Source organism: Phyllostomus hastatus, unplaced genomic scaffold (assembly GCF_019186645.2).
Source record: "Phyllostomus hastatus isolate PE091 unplaced genomic scaffold, TTU_PhHast_1.1 phas_contig_98, whole genome shotgun sequence".
In the NCBI taxonomy this organism is placed as follows: Eukaryota; Metazoa; Chordata; class Mammalia; order Chiroptera; family Phyllostomidae; genus Phyllostomus; species Phyllostomus hastatus.
The window spans coordinates 3,456,979-3,473,408 of NW_025333999.1; the positions used below are offsets into that span (position 1 = coordinate 3,456,979).

General features: G+C 49.0%; 1 protein-coding gene across 1 annotated transcript in view; it reads left to right on the forward strand.

The window, feature by feature from the left end:
- The window catches only part of CACNA1A (calcium voltage-gated channel subunit alpha1 A), a 293,167-nt gene that overhangs the window by 198,997 nt on the left and 77,740 nt on the right, over positions 1–16,430 (forward strand). The window contains exons 9-14 of the mRNA XM_045852887.1: positions 175–278; positions 1,324–1,439; positions 2,785–2,841; positions 3,862–3,954; positions 11,786–11,995; positions 15,286–15,398. Of these exons, the coding sequence (XP_045708843.1) occupies positions 175–278; positions 1,324–1,439; positions 2,785–2,841; positions 3,862–3,954; positions 11,786–11,995; positions 15,286–15,398 (693 nt within the window). The remainder of the gene's footprint in view (positions 1–174; positions 279–1,323; positions 1,440–2,784; positions 2,842–3,861; positions 3,955–11,785; positions 11,996–15,285; positions 15,399–16,430) is intronic.

Sequence of the window (16,430 nt, forward strand, 5' to 3'; positions counted from 1 at the left end):
TGTGCTACATGTACCTCTCTGGGCTGCCAGACTCCAGGGCTCCACAGATTAAAGACATTTGGGAAATGGATCCCCAGGAGCACCAGAACTCCCCCTACCCCCACCTGTCTGGTCAGACCTGAGGCCCACTCAGTGTTCACCTGCCTCCCCTCCTTCCCTCCTTCCCGCCCACAGAGCAACGATGCCTCAGGGAACACTTGGAACTGGTTGTACTTCATCCCCCTCATCATCATCGGCTCCTTTTTTATGCTGAACCTCGTGCTGGGTGTGCTGTCCGGGTAAGTCTTCACCACTCTCCCACCCCTCTCCCCCTTGTCATCTCCTTCCCGGGAAGAGACCATCAAAGCTTTGTTTTCATTCTCCAGACAGAGAACAGGCTTCTTGCCTTGGGTTAGCCAGGCAGCTGTGAGCAAGCCACGTGCAGGTGCGCAGGTTGGCGCTGTTGGGGAACCCAGCGGAGCGACTCGTAGGGGCTGATATCCAGCCCAGACTTGACTCACCACAGTTTGTCCCTGGCATCGAGCTACCTCCTCCCAGGGGAAGGGAGCTGCTTTCCAGTGCAGACCTCTCACTCATAAGGTTTTCCCAGATTTTCAGACCCACAACCCACCAATGAGAGAATTCTATAGAGCTTTATTTTCTATAGTTGAAAAACTAATAGGTTGGGTTTCCAAATGTGTAATTATAGCTTACAGTCAGGCATGTGTTTTCATGGTACATATAGTTCTCCATCCCCAAGATTGACTTTTTGGCTTACTCATTTTGAGTTTCATTTTTCTTACCAACAAGAAGTCTGGGGACTGGTATAGGGGCTCCATGGTGCCATTAAGGACCCCAGTTCCTTCTAGTTTTCTACTCTGACATCTTTACCAGAGACTTTAATTTTATGGCTGCCTCATGGTCTCAAGGTGGCTGCCTCACACTCCCAAGATGGTCACCCCACATTCCAAACAGGAAGAGGAGGGACGTGTATCTGGGCTGTGAGGCTGCTGCAGAAACCATCAGCTCACAGTCGTTGACCTAACTGAAAACGGCTGAAAATGTCATGTCACCAGGAGCACAAAGAATGAGCCTGGAACGTGCAGCCCGCAGTGCGTGACCTGGCATGGCTTGTGGTTTCGCAGTTGGCGGGAAATGTGGGAAGCTGACAGAGACACCCACTCCTAGAATATTCTGATTTCCTCCCAGAAGACTGATTCCAGTTGTTGAAATCCTCTGCCCTTCAGAAATTTCTGAACCTCCAAATACACACACACAGAGAGACTCCCTAAAATTTCTAAAACAGCCAATCCTGGCTTTTTTGTGCTTTCTGTGCTTGTGCAGGGAGTTTGCCAAAGAAAGGGAGCGGGTGGAAAACCGGCGGGCTTTTCTGAAGCTGAGGCGGCAGCAGCAGATCGAACGAGAGCTCAATGGGTACATGGAGTGGATCTCGAAAGCAGGTGAGGCCCTTTCACCCGGGGCCCAGGAACCAGCATTCCAGGCCTTGGCGCACAAAGACGATCGTGCGTGCTGTTTGGAGATGGGTGAGGGACCTGTAATGATGGGAAGAGAAGGAGAGACGAACTGGCAGTCCCAGGTTTTAGCAACAAGAATCCAGAACGTAATAACAAAGCTTTTGCGATAAAGCCAGGACAGGACATTGCACAGTGGCTGCGCGCTCCAGAACCAGACACCGGTTTACATCGCAGCGCTGGCACCTCCTCGCAGTGCACCTCACCCACCTGTGCCTCGGTGTCCTCAGCTGCTGAAGATAATAACAGTGCCCACCTCATCAGGCTGTTGGAAACTCAGTGAGATGACCCAAGCTGAGTCGCTCAGGGAGAGCAGTGCCTGACGCACAGCCAGCACACGTCCGTTAGTTCCGCACTCAGAAAACACTGTGCGGCACCCACGTGTGCCAGCCACTGCTCCGGGCACTGAGGATGCTGCAGTGAACAAAACACCAAACCCCTGTCCACGGGGCTCTTACATTCTAGTGAGAGAGGCAGAAAAGAAAGGCATAGAATGTTGGGTGCTGCTGAATGCTAAGAACAAAAATAAATCAGGGTAGCCCTCACCAGTGTGGCTCAATTGGTTGGCCATCCTCCCACAAAGTGAAAGGTTGACGGTTCGATTCCTGGTCAGGGCACATGCCTGGGTTATGGGTTCAGTCCCTGGTTGGGGTGCACATGTTTCTCTCCCTCTCTTTCTTCCTCCCTTCCCTCTCTCTCAAACATAAATAAGTAAATATTTTTTAAAAATAAAGCAGAGTAGGAGGCAGAAAAATGGTCAGAGGAGGCAGGGTGATCAGAGAGGGTCCCTGTGAGGCGCTGACATCTGAGCAGAGATGCAAAGGACGTGAAGAAGGAAGCATGTGGATGTCTAGAGGAGGGGCGTTCCAGGCAGAGGGAACAGCCAGTGCAAAGGCCCTGAGCTAGGAGCAGAGTTGAGTCATAGTGAGGAAGCCAGTGTGGCTGGAGCCAAGGGAGGGGGAGAGTGGGAGGAGGGGAAGGCAGGGAAGTAGCAGGGACTGGATCAGGCACAGCCTTGCAAGCTACGGTAAGCTACGGTGTTGGTTTTTATTTTGAGGGAGGTGGGGATAATTTGGCTATTGCTACCTTTGCTGAAGTGCGGCCAGGAGTCGAAATAACTGAGCGACGCAACTCTGGCTGATTGAGCTCCTGCCATGAACAAGGAGGGAGAGGAGGTGGCCAGGCAGACCCTCCCCCTTGGTGGCCCAAGGGAGCCCATCCCCAGGAGAGTCCTCCAGACACTAGAACTTAACTCTGTGCTCTTCCTCCTCAGAAGAGGTGATCCTCGCCGAGGATGAAATCGACGGGGAGCAGAGGCATCCCTTTGATGGTAACTGCTTGGAGCCTGGCTCGGGGTGGGTCCCAGGGGAGATGGGGGAACAGGCCTCTTGGTCCTAAGGGGTGTTCATGGGGTGGATGTTCCGGGTCCAGGTGGTGCCAAGAACAAACGTGAGACTGGGTCAGGGCCAGGGAGACATGGGGAACGGCAGCGGTCTGCTTCCTTGAGGGGTTTCAGGACCTCGGCAGAGTGTGCGCCTCCTGGCCTGCCCTTTCTGCCTGAACCACGCGCCCCACTGCTGCTCGTGCCTCCTCCTTTCTCATCTGCAAAGTGGGCACAACTGTAATAACACCTGCTTCACTGGGTTGTTTGTGAGGGTTACATTGATTCTTCCGAATAGAATGCCTAAAACAGTGCCCAGCTCAGGGTCAGCATCCTTTGTGTTTGCTACATTTAAGAAAATTAATAATAATAATTTCACCAAGAATCCAGTTTACTGTTAAGGACAGTTGTCTCATGTGTCAGAAACTTGGCTAGATGGGACACGTTCTGATTGAAAATACTGGGAGTTAGAGCTGGAACTCCGTCCCCCATGAGGCAGGGGCAGTGTCCGAGTCACTTGGCTGGAAATGGATGCCACAGCTCACTGTGCCTTGGAGAGCTCCTGGGGGGGGATGGAGACCCACTGAGGGAGGGTGCCCACAGTCCCAGCCCACCCGGCAGGTATGCCAAAGTCACGGGGTGGGCTGTGTTTATAGGGGTCACTGTATGTCCAGTCTCAGGGCTCCCAGATGGGACACAGTGGTGAGATCCCAGACTTAGTCCTAACAAGACTTGATTCTTATCTTTCCCCCTTGAGCAAAGCCATGTGACCTCCCTGCGCCCCAGCCTGCACGTCCGTGAAGTGGGCGGACTGTTACTTCCCACCAAACTGGATTGCCGTGAGGGCTAAGTCCAGTGACACCTAGAATGTCCCTGGCAAAGCGCCTGGCCCTGGGGACACACTTGGTCGATATCGTTGCTATCGCAGAAAGGGTCACGTCTTTTTCTCTTGCCATGTTTCCATTGTTGGAGCTCTGCGGAGAGCCACCATAAAGAAGAGCAAGACAGACCTGCTCAACCCCGAGGAGGCTGAAGATCAGCTGGCCGATATCGCCTCTGTGGGTGAGTCCCTCCCGCTTATCGCTGATCGCCCCAGAGGCGGAAGCTGAAGGCTTCGCACCAGGTTGCCTGTCCTGGGCCCACGGCCGATGATGGAGTAACAACAGTGCCTGTCTTCCAGTGTCGTTGGGACGTTGGACTGAATGGTCCACAGTAAGCATTTAGAACAGCGCCTGGCGAAAAATACACTGCCAATAATGTTGCCTGACATTACTCATTCATTATTCATGATGGTATGATACATTCATCATTCATGATAATATTATTATTCATCAGGATTAATTAAAGGGCTGCTCTTATTAGATGCCCAGTTGTGAACAAGACAGAGACCACATCCCTCCCACATGGAGCTTGCCATTCAATGCAAGACAGAGATATTAAATAGACGGTTAAACAACTAAACCTGTTGCCATAATGGCACTACAGAGGAGACATTCAGCTTGGCCTGCCTTGGGAGTGGGTGTGGTCAGGGAATCCTTCCTGGAGGAGGTGACATCAAAGCAGAGAACTGAAGGCTGGGTAGAGTTCACCATAACAGTGCCAGCAGAGAAAAGCATGTAAAGGCTGCGCTCAGACCATTGCCATTGGTTATCACACAGAGCAGAGTTTGAAGTGGGACGGGACTCTTACCCTTGTCCTGCCAACCCATCTTGATTGAGACTGTGTTGCTTTTGACCTCCAAGGAGAATATCTTATTTTTGGAAATAGGTCTTTAAAATTCCAATGATGAATGAGGTGGTTGGAGAGCATCCAGGCAGAGGAGATACCACACAACTCAGAAGGAAGAAAGCATTTGGGCTGATGGGGGGACTGTGCGTCTGGAGCAGAGAGGAAGAAAGGGCGGGAGAAGGGGGAGGGAAGAAGAAAAGGAGGGAGAGAATTCAATATGTACACCTTTCTAACCCACTGGCCCCCCCTTGTACTTCGCTCATTTCACTTGACCCTCGTTTGCCCCCTTGCTGCTGAGTGCTGCGCTCCGCAAGGGCGGCTGCGCTGGGGTTGCTTCACCGTGGCTGGTGTGTAGTGTTGGAGCCGTTTCCAGTGTTTGCTTGTGCGAGGAGCACTGCTGTGAACATTTATGTACAATTACTGCCCCCCCCCCTTGGGCGTGTTTCCTTGGGGATAATTATAGGATCAAAGATATTAACAGCTTTTCAACTCATTACTCACAGAGCCCTTCTGAGTTTCAAAAACACTGAACCCATTTATAAACCTGCCAAGAACCCATCCATTCACGGATTCCCCCCTCAACCATTGCATGTTACCCATTTCATTTCCTTTCCCAGTGAAGTCGGTTCGTAATGATACCTTAAAGCTTGTTTTCATTTGCATTTTTAATCTCTAGCCAGAACGCTCTTTCCTTTAATGATGAACTCGTTCTGTTCCCACTTGTGGCTGCATCTGTCTCCCTCCCTCCAGCAAGTTCAGGGGCTGCAGCGCCCCGTTGGTGCTCAGTGTGCTTGGTCAGTCACGCCTGGACTGCGTTTTCCCAATGAGGCTGCCTCTGCCTTGTCATCTGTTTTGTTATATTCTGATAGGTAACCTTTTTTGTTCATATCACTTTTATTAAATGCCAGGCACTGAAAAAAACTGGGGCACTCAAATCAGGATCTTCTCTATGAGTAAGACTAGATACTTGCTCTTAATAAATAGGGAGATGTTATTTTTCATCAGTCATTTGAAAGAAGATGAAAAATGGTACTTACCTGGTGTCAGTGAGGATGTGAGGAAGTGGACATTGTCATGTACCATTAGCATGAGTGACATTTGCTATGTATGGTTTGGCTTTGTTTAAATAATTTGGAATTGTTTAATTCTACATGCTTATGTTCTTTGACGTAGCATTTCCAAAAGCATTTCAAAACACTTCTTCATGCGTGCAAAAGATCTGTGCACTGCTCTGCTCAGCAGCATGGTTTCTGGTGTTCAAAAAAATAAAAACCAGAAAGAACACATGTGCTCAAAAATGGGAAGATAGTTAAAGAAATGATATGCAGTGGGATGCTATGCAGCCAGGAAAAAGAACAAGGTTGCTACTGGCATGGAAAGATTATTGAAATAATAGTTTTCATTGGAAAAAGGGAGTTGCACAACATAATGTAAAATGTATGATCCTGTTTTAAAGACAGTATTGAAGAGTGTGCTGGTGTAAGACACATCCAAAGTGGTAGAGAATTTTTATAAGAGTTTATTTGAACCAAACTGATGACATTGTCAGGAAGCAAGATCCCAAGTGCTTTGAAGAATGGCAGGTTGCAGCTTCTTTCATCCATTTGAGATTAAGGAGGAAAAGTAGGAAGAATTACATGGAGGTGACAGAAGGCAAGACGGGGATTGGATTACAGGATAGTTAACAAGACTGTGTGCTCCTCTGAGGGTGGTCGTGCCTCCAAGGAGTCTGAGAAAGATATATCTCAAAGGTCTGTTAACCTAGATGCACAAAAACAATGGGTGCACAGGGCTTGCTTAAGGCAGAGCTGAACCTTTTACTAAAGCTGCGTGCCTGGGGTGTGACTACCCTCCATGATCTGCCCAGGTAGGAATTCATGATCAGATCACCCTGTGAGGTTGCCTTTGGTTAGATTTATTACAGTACCCTTCTCTTGTCCACAAGCATAAGAGGTACTTACAAGATTTACAAATTGGAGGATTGGAAGGGATTTTCTTGTTTTAGGTGATATTTTTCTGGAATGTGCAAATTAGTGGCATGTGGTACTTTTGAAATTAGAAAAAATAATTAGGTAAGCTTAAAGTTACTTAAAAGCAGTGGAGACTAATTATAAGTAATCTCTTGGCTATTCAGGGCAGGGAAGAATTTGTCTGGTGGAAAAGCAATGGAAGGAGGTAGTTCTAAACTGGGCTTTACATGGAATGGGGAGAGTATGTTAGTTCTCAAGAGCCACTATAATAAAATAGCACAGACTGGTTGGTTTAAACAACAGATACTTATTTTCTCACAGTTCTGGAGACAGGAGGTTTGAGACCGAGGCATCGGCAGGGTTAGTTTCTCCTGAAGCCCCTCTCCTTGGCTTGAAGATGGTCATCTTCTCCCTTCACATCATCTTCCCTCTGGGTGATCACTTGTCTGTCCTAATCTCCTCTTCTTATCAGGACACCAGTTGCACTGCCTGGGTAGCTCAGTTTGTTAGAGCATTGTCTGGATACACCAAGGTCACAGGTTCAATCCCCAGTCAGGGCATGTGCAAGAATCAACCAGCGAATGCATAAATAAGCGGAACAACAAATCAATGTTTCTCTCTCTCTAAAAATCAATTGTTTTAATGTTAAAAAAAAGAACATTAGTCATACTGGCTTAATGCCCAACCTAATGACCTCATTTTAATTTAATTACCTCTTTCAAGGCCTTGTCTCCAAATACATCACATTCCGAGGTCCTGGGGGTTAGGACTTCAACCCAGGGACTCGGTGGGACACAGTTCAGCCCGTCACAGGGGGTGAGCCAGGAAGCCATGAGAGATATGCACGGAGGGCTTGTCTGTGGGAGGCCCTGCTCGTGAACTTGTGGCTGACATAAGAAGACTTGCTGCTTGGAGAACCCAGGTTTCAGGCTGGCGTTAGTGAACGTGTGATGAGAGGACAATGAGGAACTGGAGTACGAAGCTGTCAGACTGCATGGGGCCTGCCGGTGTCCTGGGCACCTGTTAAGAAGGCAGGTGTCTTTCAGCGTTCTACACGCATCCGGAGCACAGGCAGTGACTTGGTCTCCAGGGACCAGGTCTGCTGCTGGCAAGCCCGTTGAAACCCAGCTCTGTGGCCTGGGGGCTCAGAAACGCACAGGAAGGGGCCTGTTCCAGCCAGTGGTTTCCTAAACCACCTGGAAAGAGACCTCTGGAATTATCTTTACCTTTACTTATTCCTGTAAAAAATAGAATAATAATAATAACAATTCCAGTAAATTGTTAAATCAGTTGATAAACACATTGTAAAGCAGCCTAATTTATAGTTGATGAACTTGCAAAACTTCAGTCATTTAAAGGAAATGCTGAGCCATGACTAGAAGCTTCCACCACAACACTTTCTATAGAAAAATCAGGTTTTAATGATGCAAGTTCCACGTGGCCTGTTCGTTTCCTGGGGCCCCGTCGCAAAGTGCTACAAACTGGGCTTGAAACAGCAGGAAGTCATTCTCTCACAGCCCAGGGTCCGGAGGGCCGGCCAGCGTCACGGCATGGCGGGCCTGTGCGGCTCCGGGGGCTCCAGGGGAGACTCTGCTCCACGCTTCTCTCTTAGCGCCTCGTGGTGTCAGCAGTTCTTGGCAATCCTTGCTTGTACGTGCATCGTGCATCCTTCCAGCCTCTTCCTCTCTCGTCATGGGGTCTTCTCCTGTGAGTCGCTGTGTCTCTTCTCCTCTTATAAGAGCCTGCTCATTGGAGTTAGGGCCCCTCTGATTGAGTCTGACCTCATCTCAGCTTGATGTCAGCTGCCAAGAACCTACTTCCAAATAAGGTCACAGTCCCACGTACCAGGGTGAGGACTTCAGCACCTCTTGGAGGGACACAGTTCAACCCACAATTTGGGCAGCACCTATCCCAATTTACAGAGAATTTTAAGGGCATCTATATTTTCAAAAATCCCCAGATTAAGCCTTGATGGTGACATACTGCTGTCCTCACCACAGAACTTTCCAGACTGGTACTGGCCTCCTCTGGCTCTTGACTCCTTGTGAAAGTGACTTGAATTGAGATGAGTTTCATAATAACATACTAGATTTGGAAAATTTGGTGCCCCTCAAAAAAGTGTAAAATCTCTATTGTACAAGTACAATATATTTGTATGTTGATTCCATGTTGAAATTATAATATTTTGGAAATATTGGGCTTCTTAAAATACCTTATTAAAATTATTTTTAAAAGCTGAGGATTGGCTACAATTACAATTCCAGACCACAGAGAAAAAGTCGACACAGGAATGCAGAGAAAAACGGAGCGTGGGTCAAAGTGAATGTGAAATGCAATCAATGCAGGTGACAGAATGCAGCTAGTCTGGGGGATGGCACGTAGTAGGTGTTCAGTTAATATTCACTTCCCGCTCCTTTCCCGGTGAGCCGCAGGCCTGTCGGGGGCGGGGTATGTCTCAAGGCCCGGTAATCAGGAAAGACTTCCTCAGTGAGTTGGCATGTGGACTGTCTTCAGCTCTTGGGGTTCCATAGGGGACTTTAGGCCTGATAACCATGAAATGCCAGCCTCACACTAGGCTGTATTAACCCAGTGATTCCTTCCAACAGCCCTGTGAAGGGAGAGTGTGGTTTTGCCCGTTTATAGATGGAGACACTAGAGTCCTAAGGTGACTTGCCCAAGGTCACTCACCAGTTGCAGGTGGAGCCAGGTTTTCAGTGTGGCTCCATCAGGAGCAGAGGTCGAGGGGCTCCTGCCCACTGTGAGATGTCTCTCTCTCTCTCTCTCTCTCTCTCTCTCTCTCTCTCTCTCTCTCTCTGGATACTGATGGAACATCCCTCCCTGTCCCTGAGACCTTCAAGAATCTCATTCCTCTTTGCCACGCCCTGTGGATGCCTGCAGGTCTGAGCCCATCTTTGGGAGCAGCAGGGACCAGAAATACCCCGACTGGGAGGGGCCATGTGGAGCTTCCCTGGGGTTTTCAAGTCCTGTGGTGTCAAGCAGGTGATGGACATGAAGGGAGGGTCCAGGCCCTGGGCCTGGCCACTGCTGCCAGATGGGACTGTGGCCCCTCCCCACGGCCGTGTGTTCCAGGAGTGAGTGCAGTGTGATGACCGAGAACACGGGCTGTGAACTGACTCAGTACTTCTTAACAGTTACAGACCCTCTCAGCCCCTGTTTCCTTCACTGTGAAACGGGGTTAACACGGGTCCCTGCTCTCTGTGGTTGCAATGAGGGGCAAGCAGGTTTGTGGAGGACGTGTCCCCGCCTGCCTGGGGCCTGCTAAATGTCCAGCACAAGTTATCTATTAGCTTCTTTCATGAGAATCTGAAGTCTACATTTTTATGGAAAGTCTTCCAGTTTTTAAATGTAGACCAATAATTTCAACTGTTAGCAAACTCAAGGTAAACCAGTATGGCCCCTGGGGGGCCAGCTCGCAGCCTCTGTCTAGAATTTTGCTGGTAGGAGGTGGCATCCTGCAAGATGTGTGCTGTGCCTGGCTGCTGGGATGGGGCTGATGGACATGCTGGACGGGTGGACAGGTGAACGGACAAATGAAGGAATAGATAGATGAGTAAATGAATAATAGATGGATGGATAGATGAATTAATACATGAGCGAATGAATGAACAAATGAATGAATGGATGAATAAAGGAGCAAAAGTACACACCAATGAATGAATAAATAAATGCACTGATGAATGAAATAAGTACACTAGTGAATGAACAAACTGATGAATAAATGAAAGAATGGATGAACCAATGAAGAACAATAAATAAACAAATGAATGCAATTGAAGGTTTCCAGGAAGAGGTATTTTAGAAGATACAGTGAACATCCAGAACTGAGTTCTGACCCTCCTCCCGGACCTGCCCCTCACAGTGGATGGTAGCTCTGTCCCTCCAAGTGTCCAAGCCAAAAACCCGAGCTCCGAGCTCCCTCTTACACCTACTCTGATCCATCAGTAAGTGCTGAAGTTTACCTTAAATAATATATCTCAAATCTGCCTACTCCTCATTCTTCTCAGCCATGACAGTGTCCAGCTCCCATCATCATTTGCCTGGACTAGGACAGTAGCCTCCTATAGCTCTTGCCTGAGCCCTGAGCATCCTCTTCCTCCCACAGCAGCCAGAGGGCGCCTCTGAGCACCTGTGTGAGGGCACATCCCTCTCTCCTTTCAGAACCCTCCATGGCTCTCACCTTACTCAGAGCAAAAGTCCTTCCTGAGCCCACAAGACCCTTTGTCACCTACCTGCCCTCTCTTCCTCCCCTTTCTGCTCCTCAGCCACTCCACTGCAGCCATACTATCCTTATGCTGTTTGCCAAATATGTCAGACAGGCACATTCTTGCCTCAGGACCTTTGCACTTGCTGTCTATGCAACCTAAGATAGTAAGGTGACTTAAGTCAACACCTTAACCTTGAACACTTGATTTAACATTTAAGTCTTCCCTGTGGTCCCTCCTGGGGCTCCCAAGCCCCTTATTCTGCTCTACTTTTTTTTTTCAGAGGACTTTTTACCTTTCATTACACTATTAACTATTTTATTGTATTATGGTTGCTGTCTGTCTCCCCCACTGGAGCGTCAGTCCCAGGAAGGTAAGGCTCTGTCTGTTATCGAGAGTATTCTGAGCAGAGCCTGGAACAGACCCTGGCACACAGTAAGTGCGTCATAGATGCTTAAGAGCAAAAACATGTGCAGGCAGAGAGCACAACTGGTTCATTACTCAGTGATCATTTCTGAAGTCAAGAGTCCATGGAAAATAAGGGTCCTACCCCTGCTTCCTCCTGGAGGCTTTCCAGGCATGCTCCATGCAGCTCTGCTTTCCACCCCTGCACTGGGGGGTCCCAAACAGAGGCTCCTGCCCCATCCTGCCCTGTGGCATGACCCCCAGAGTCATCAGATGTCACCAAGAAGGGGAGACACAGAAGGTTCGCTCTGGCAACGAGAGCCATCAGGCTCCCTACTGACACCCCGAGTTCTCATTGGTTATTTCGAGTACCATTATTTCCAGGGACATCTCCTTCTCGTCGCTCCATCTCTGGAGAGCTAAGGCTTTGGGTCATGATGGTTCCCATGGGCCAGAGGGCTCGTTGAAGAGGTTAAGGGGCGCCCTGGCCACAGTCCCCGCCCGGGCCACGCATCGGTTCCTCTCCTCCACAGGAAGCCCTGACGTTCTCCACCCTTTCCCCGGCAGGGTCTCCCTTTGCCCGAGCCAGCATTAAAAGTGCCAAGCTGGAGAACTCGACCTTTTTTCACAAAAAGGAGAGGAGGGTGCGTTTCTACATCCGCCGCATGGTCAAAACTCAGGCCTTCTACTGGACTGTGCTCAGTCTGGTAGCCCTCAACACGCTGTGTGTTGCCATCGTCCACTACAACCAGCCCGAGTGGCTCTCCGACTTCCTCTGTGAGTACCACCCGGGCCGCCCCCACCGGCTCCCTGACCCCTGCCTCATGCCTCTTGTCCAGTTCTTTCTCTGGCAGTGTGTGTTCCTTCTGCGGTCCCAACGAGGACCAAAAGAAGGAACTAACTGGGATTCTGCTGAATCTGCCTTTTCATTTGGCCGCATCTACAGCTGGGTTTGATGCCAGTGTTGCTGCTGCCACAATGACCGGCCCCATCTTCTTGGGGCCTGAGAGCTGGAAGCTGGAATTTGGGCCACCAGACACTTCTGTGATCCCTTTCTGAGAGAGAGACATAGGGGTGCTGGAGAAGAAGGTGTTGGGAGAGGGGACAGAGGGAGGCAGAGGGCACAAGACAGAGATAAAATCATACATGTAATGTCTAGGCGCATCTCTGGGAGTGTTCAAATAAGTAGTTTGTGGTTGAGAGATGGGGGTGCCTTAGGGACAAAAAGTGGCCTTGTTTTTTCTGCTCATTTCTGACTCTGCTTCTCCCTCTTCTGTCAAACCTTCTGCGTCTCCCCCTTTCCTCTGCTGCTTACTTTGGTTTCCTTGTGTCTGGGATTCATTCCTAGAAGATCCCTTCCAACAAATGTAACAGCATCTTGCTCCCTCAGTGGGTGCCAGGACCCCCAAGGCTTTTTGCCCTTCTGGGCCTGTTCCCAGGTTCCAGGAATTAGCATGAGATATCAGAATTGATGGCCAGGTGGGATTGAGGGGAAGCAGTGAAAAGGATGAGACCTTTGACCAGGATGGAAAAAATAAAGAGCTCTGAGAAATCAACAAGAGTAGTGGCTGGGCAGTGAGGAAGGCCATGCCCCAGCTCTGGTTTGTGGGCCCTGAGTGAGGACTTCACAAACCATTTGGCCTGTGGCTGCCCTCCTCCTGCATCTGCTGGCCTGTCTGGCTTGGGTCTATGGATTCTCTGCCCTTCTGGCACTGTTCAGAATTGACCCAGACAGCTACTGGAGACAATTGGGTCTTCACCTAGAGAAGCCTAGGAGCCTGGTTCAGGTCACTGTCTCCTTGTACACCTCGTTGTTTCCAGTCATGTTGCCTGACCTTCCCAGGACACCCCCCTGGGGCCAGTTCTCCTTCCAAGAGCCCTGACCTAGTTCCAACCTTAGTAATTGCATTTAGTCCCCCTGGAGTCTCTTACAAATGAGGACTCTGTACTTCTAGTCTTCACCTCCTCTGATAGTCTATTTTTAATCTGCCATATTCTCCCCAGTAATCACCTTGCTCTGTCTGTCCTGGTTCAGGAAGAGAGGGTTGGAACTTTCTGCCCTGGACCTCTGTGTCAGTAAAGCTCCTTTAATTATCCCCAGTTGAGAAAACTGAGACACAGAGAAGTTAAGTAACTTGCCCAGGGTCACACAGCTAGTTTGAGATTTGAACTCAGACTCCAAGCTGTCTGATGGCAGATCCCTGCCCTGACCACCAGATGACCTGGGTTCTCAATGCCTGCCTCTAACTTGCCCTCTGACCTTGGAGAAGCCATTAACATATCCATTAACTGAAGACATCTCCAATTAATCCTGGCTGGTGTGGCTCAGTGAACTGAGTGCCAGCCTGCAAACCAGAGGGTTTCTGGTTTGATTCCCTGTCAGGGCACATGCCTGGGTTGCAGGCCAGGGCCCCAGTGGGGGGCGCTCGAGAGGCAAACACATATGGATGTTTCTCTCCCTTTCTGCCTCCTTCCCTTACCCTCTCTCTAAAAATAAATAAATAAAATATTTTTAAAAACATATCTCCAATTATAAGGCACCCTTTAATTTTTTGCACCACTAAGAAAGAAAGCAATGCTGTTGTTTAAACTAGGATATGCTAATTTTAAGATACACCCCAATTTCAGAAATGTCAAGATGTGAACAAAAATGTATGTCTTAGAATCAGTGAAGTATAGGAGTTTCTCAAACTCCTCATTTGTACTTGTGAAAATTGAATTCAGCGGCCCAGAAGTTTCCTCCAGACCCACCAACACCACGGACAATCTTCCCAAGTCTTATGCTTTGTCAGCTATCATGTTTCCATGGTAACTGGGGAACAAGCATCTTGGAAACTCCTCAGTCCTCCCAGAGTTGCTTCTGGCGGTTCTTGGAATGTACAAGATGTCACAGACAGATTTTCCTCACTGACATTTCGGTCCTGGAGGTCCTAGAGGTCCCGGAGTCCCTAGAGTTTCCCTTGGACACTAGGAGCCCCTTGAGTCCTGGAAACTAAGGGAGTGTTGTTTGATAGGATGACTGGGCAGGACCTTGACAATCAGTTCAGACATCTCTTAAAAGAATGATAGAACAAACATCCTTGGCCTTCAAACAGAATTAGCTATGTGACCCAAATTTAAATTCTTGGAAGTGTGAGTCCTCTCTCTTCCCTTTCTGCACGCTTTCTTCCTCTTAGAAGCACTCGCTGCCTCTCCTTTTCATCCATTAAATGAGTGTCCATGCCCTCCCTGAGCCTTCATCTTCCAGCCCCACTCAGAAGCCCTGTCTGAAAAAGACCTAATACTAGACGTTTCTTGGCCAGTGAAAAAACACCCTTGTGTTCTCTCTCCCAGAGGCATTTGCACCATTGTGTTCTCTCGGGCAAAAACAAGAGGCTTTGTCCTGCCGCAGACTTGCAGACATGAGCAAGACAGCAGCCCCAGGGGACGGCAGGCAGGCTCTCCAGGCCAGGAGAGGCACTGCCTACAGTTACTTCCCTGCAGTGCTGTGACTCAGCCCCTTAACACGGGGGCTTCCAAATAGGACCCCGGTGTGATTTCCATTTCTGCTTTTCCTTTGGAGCTCAGGCATATAAAAAGTAGATTAATCATAGTTCTTAGATTATGACACACTGGCCTCATAGGGCCAGTCATTGTTATTCTCTTAATTATTTGTTAGTTAACCAGTTAGTTCATTCATTTGTTGGTGTGTTCATTTTTAAGATGTAGTGAACTCCCAGGACCCACCACTCAACACAAACTTAGGTCCTGGGCGGTAATCTGCATGCAACTCTCTGCATCGAACCAGAGCAACAGCTACAAGATAAAGACCTGCTGAACTTTTTCTCCTTTTACAATTGGCTTGGGGTTGGTTGGCTGCAGGGTCGGGGATATTTGTCACCCTTTCCCATTAACAGACGGGAAACTGAGTTTCATGGAAAGGAAGCCTTTGCGCGATCTTTGGCCAAGGGCACTAAAGCCCATCCAGGCAAGGGACAGGGTCAGTATGAACAGGAAGGTCGGAGCCACCTGACTTTGTAGCCCCCTCAACAAAACTAACCTTCTCTCTGTTCCCCCCTCCCTTGTAGACTATGCAGAATTCATTTTCTTAGGACTCTTTATGTCCGAAATGTTTATAAAAATGTACGGGCTTGGAACACGGCCTTATTTCCACTCTTCCTTCAACTGCTTTGACTGTGCGGTGAGTGCCCTGATTTCTAAGGAATTCATTTCTCCTGCTCTTGCCAAACATGGCTGATACCTGGGGACCTTGGGAAGGGAGAGGCAGGGTCCCCCTTGGGTTCGAGAGACTCAGCTGAATGCAATAGGAATGGGAGGTCCCTCTCAAACACTGGGCGTAGGCTCCTAGAACTGTCCGCCGTTGCTGGTGGGAGGGCAGATGTGTGGGCCATCTTTGGAAAGTGGGCGTGGCCTGGCCATGCCACTGCTCGAGACTCACCCTAGAGAAACTCATGCAGATGCCCAGGAGACACAGACAAGAATGTCCTGCATGGCCAAACTGTCCCGAACCAAATGACCCCAAATATCCCTTTGCAGTAGAATGGATAAGTGAGTGGTGGTGTAGCCGTGGATGGAATTCTCTGAGGCAATGAAAGGCAGCCCACCACGGCGGTACCCATTGGCCACACTGCACGGAAGGAGGCGGGCCTGATGAAGGAGGTCCATTCCATGTGTGCTATTCTGCTCATCAAAGTTCACAGGGACAAGACTCCACTGTGTTGGTTAGGAACGATACTTGAATATTTTAAAAAGGCAAAGACCTCAAAATCGTTATGATAAGCAAAAGAAGCTGGACACCAAAGGTCACACATTGCATAATCTCATTTATATGAAATATCTGGTACAGGCAAATCCATAGAGACAGAAAGTAGATCAGTGGTTGCCAGGGGCTGGAGGGGGGGGCATGGAGAGGGAGTGCTCATGGGGATGGGGGCCCCTTTGGGGGTGATAGAAATGTTCTGGACCTAGATATAGGTGATGATTGTACAACATTGCAAATATATGTTGCCAAGGAATTGTGCACTTACAGCGGTTAGTTTTAGCCCTGGCCGGTGTGGCTCAGTTGGTTGGGGCATGATCCCGTACACTGAAAGGTTGAGGGGTCCATGCTTCTTTCTCACATCAGTGTTTCTCATGTTTCTCTCCGTCTCTCTCTCTCTGCCCCCTTCCTTTCTCTCCAAAAGCAATTTTTTAAAGATTTTATTTATTTATT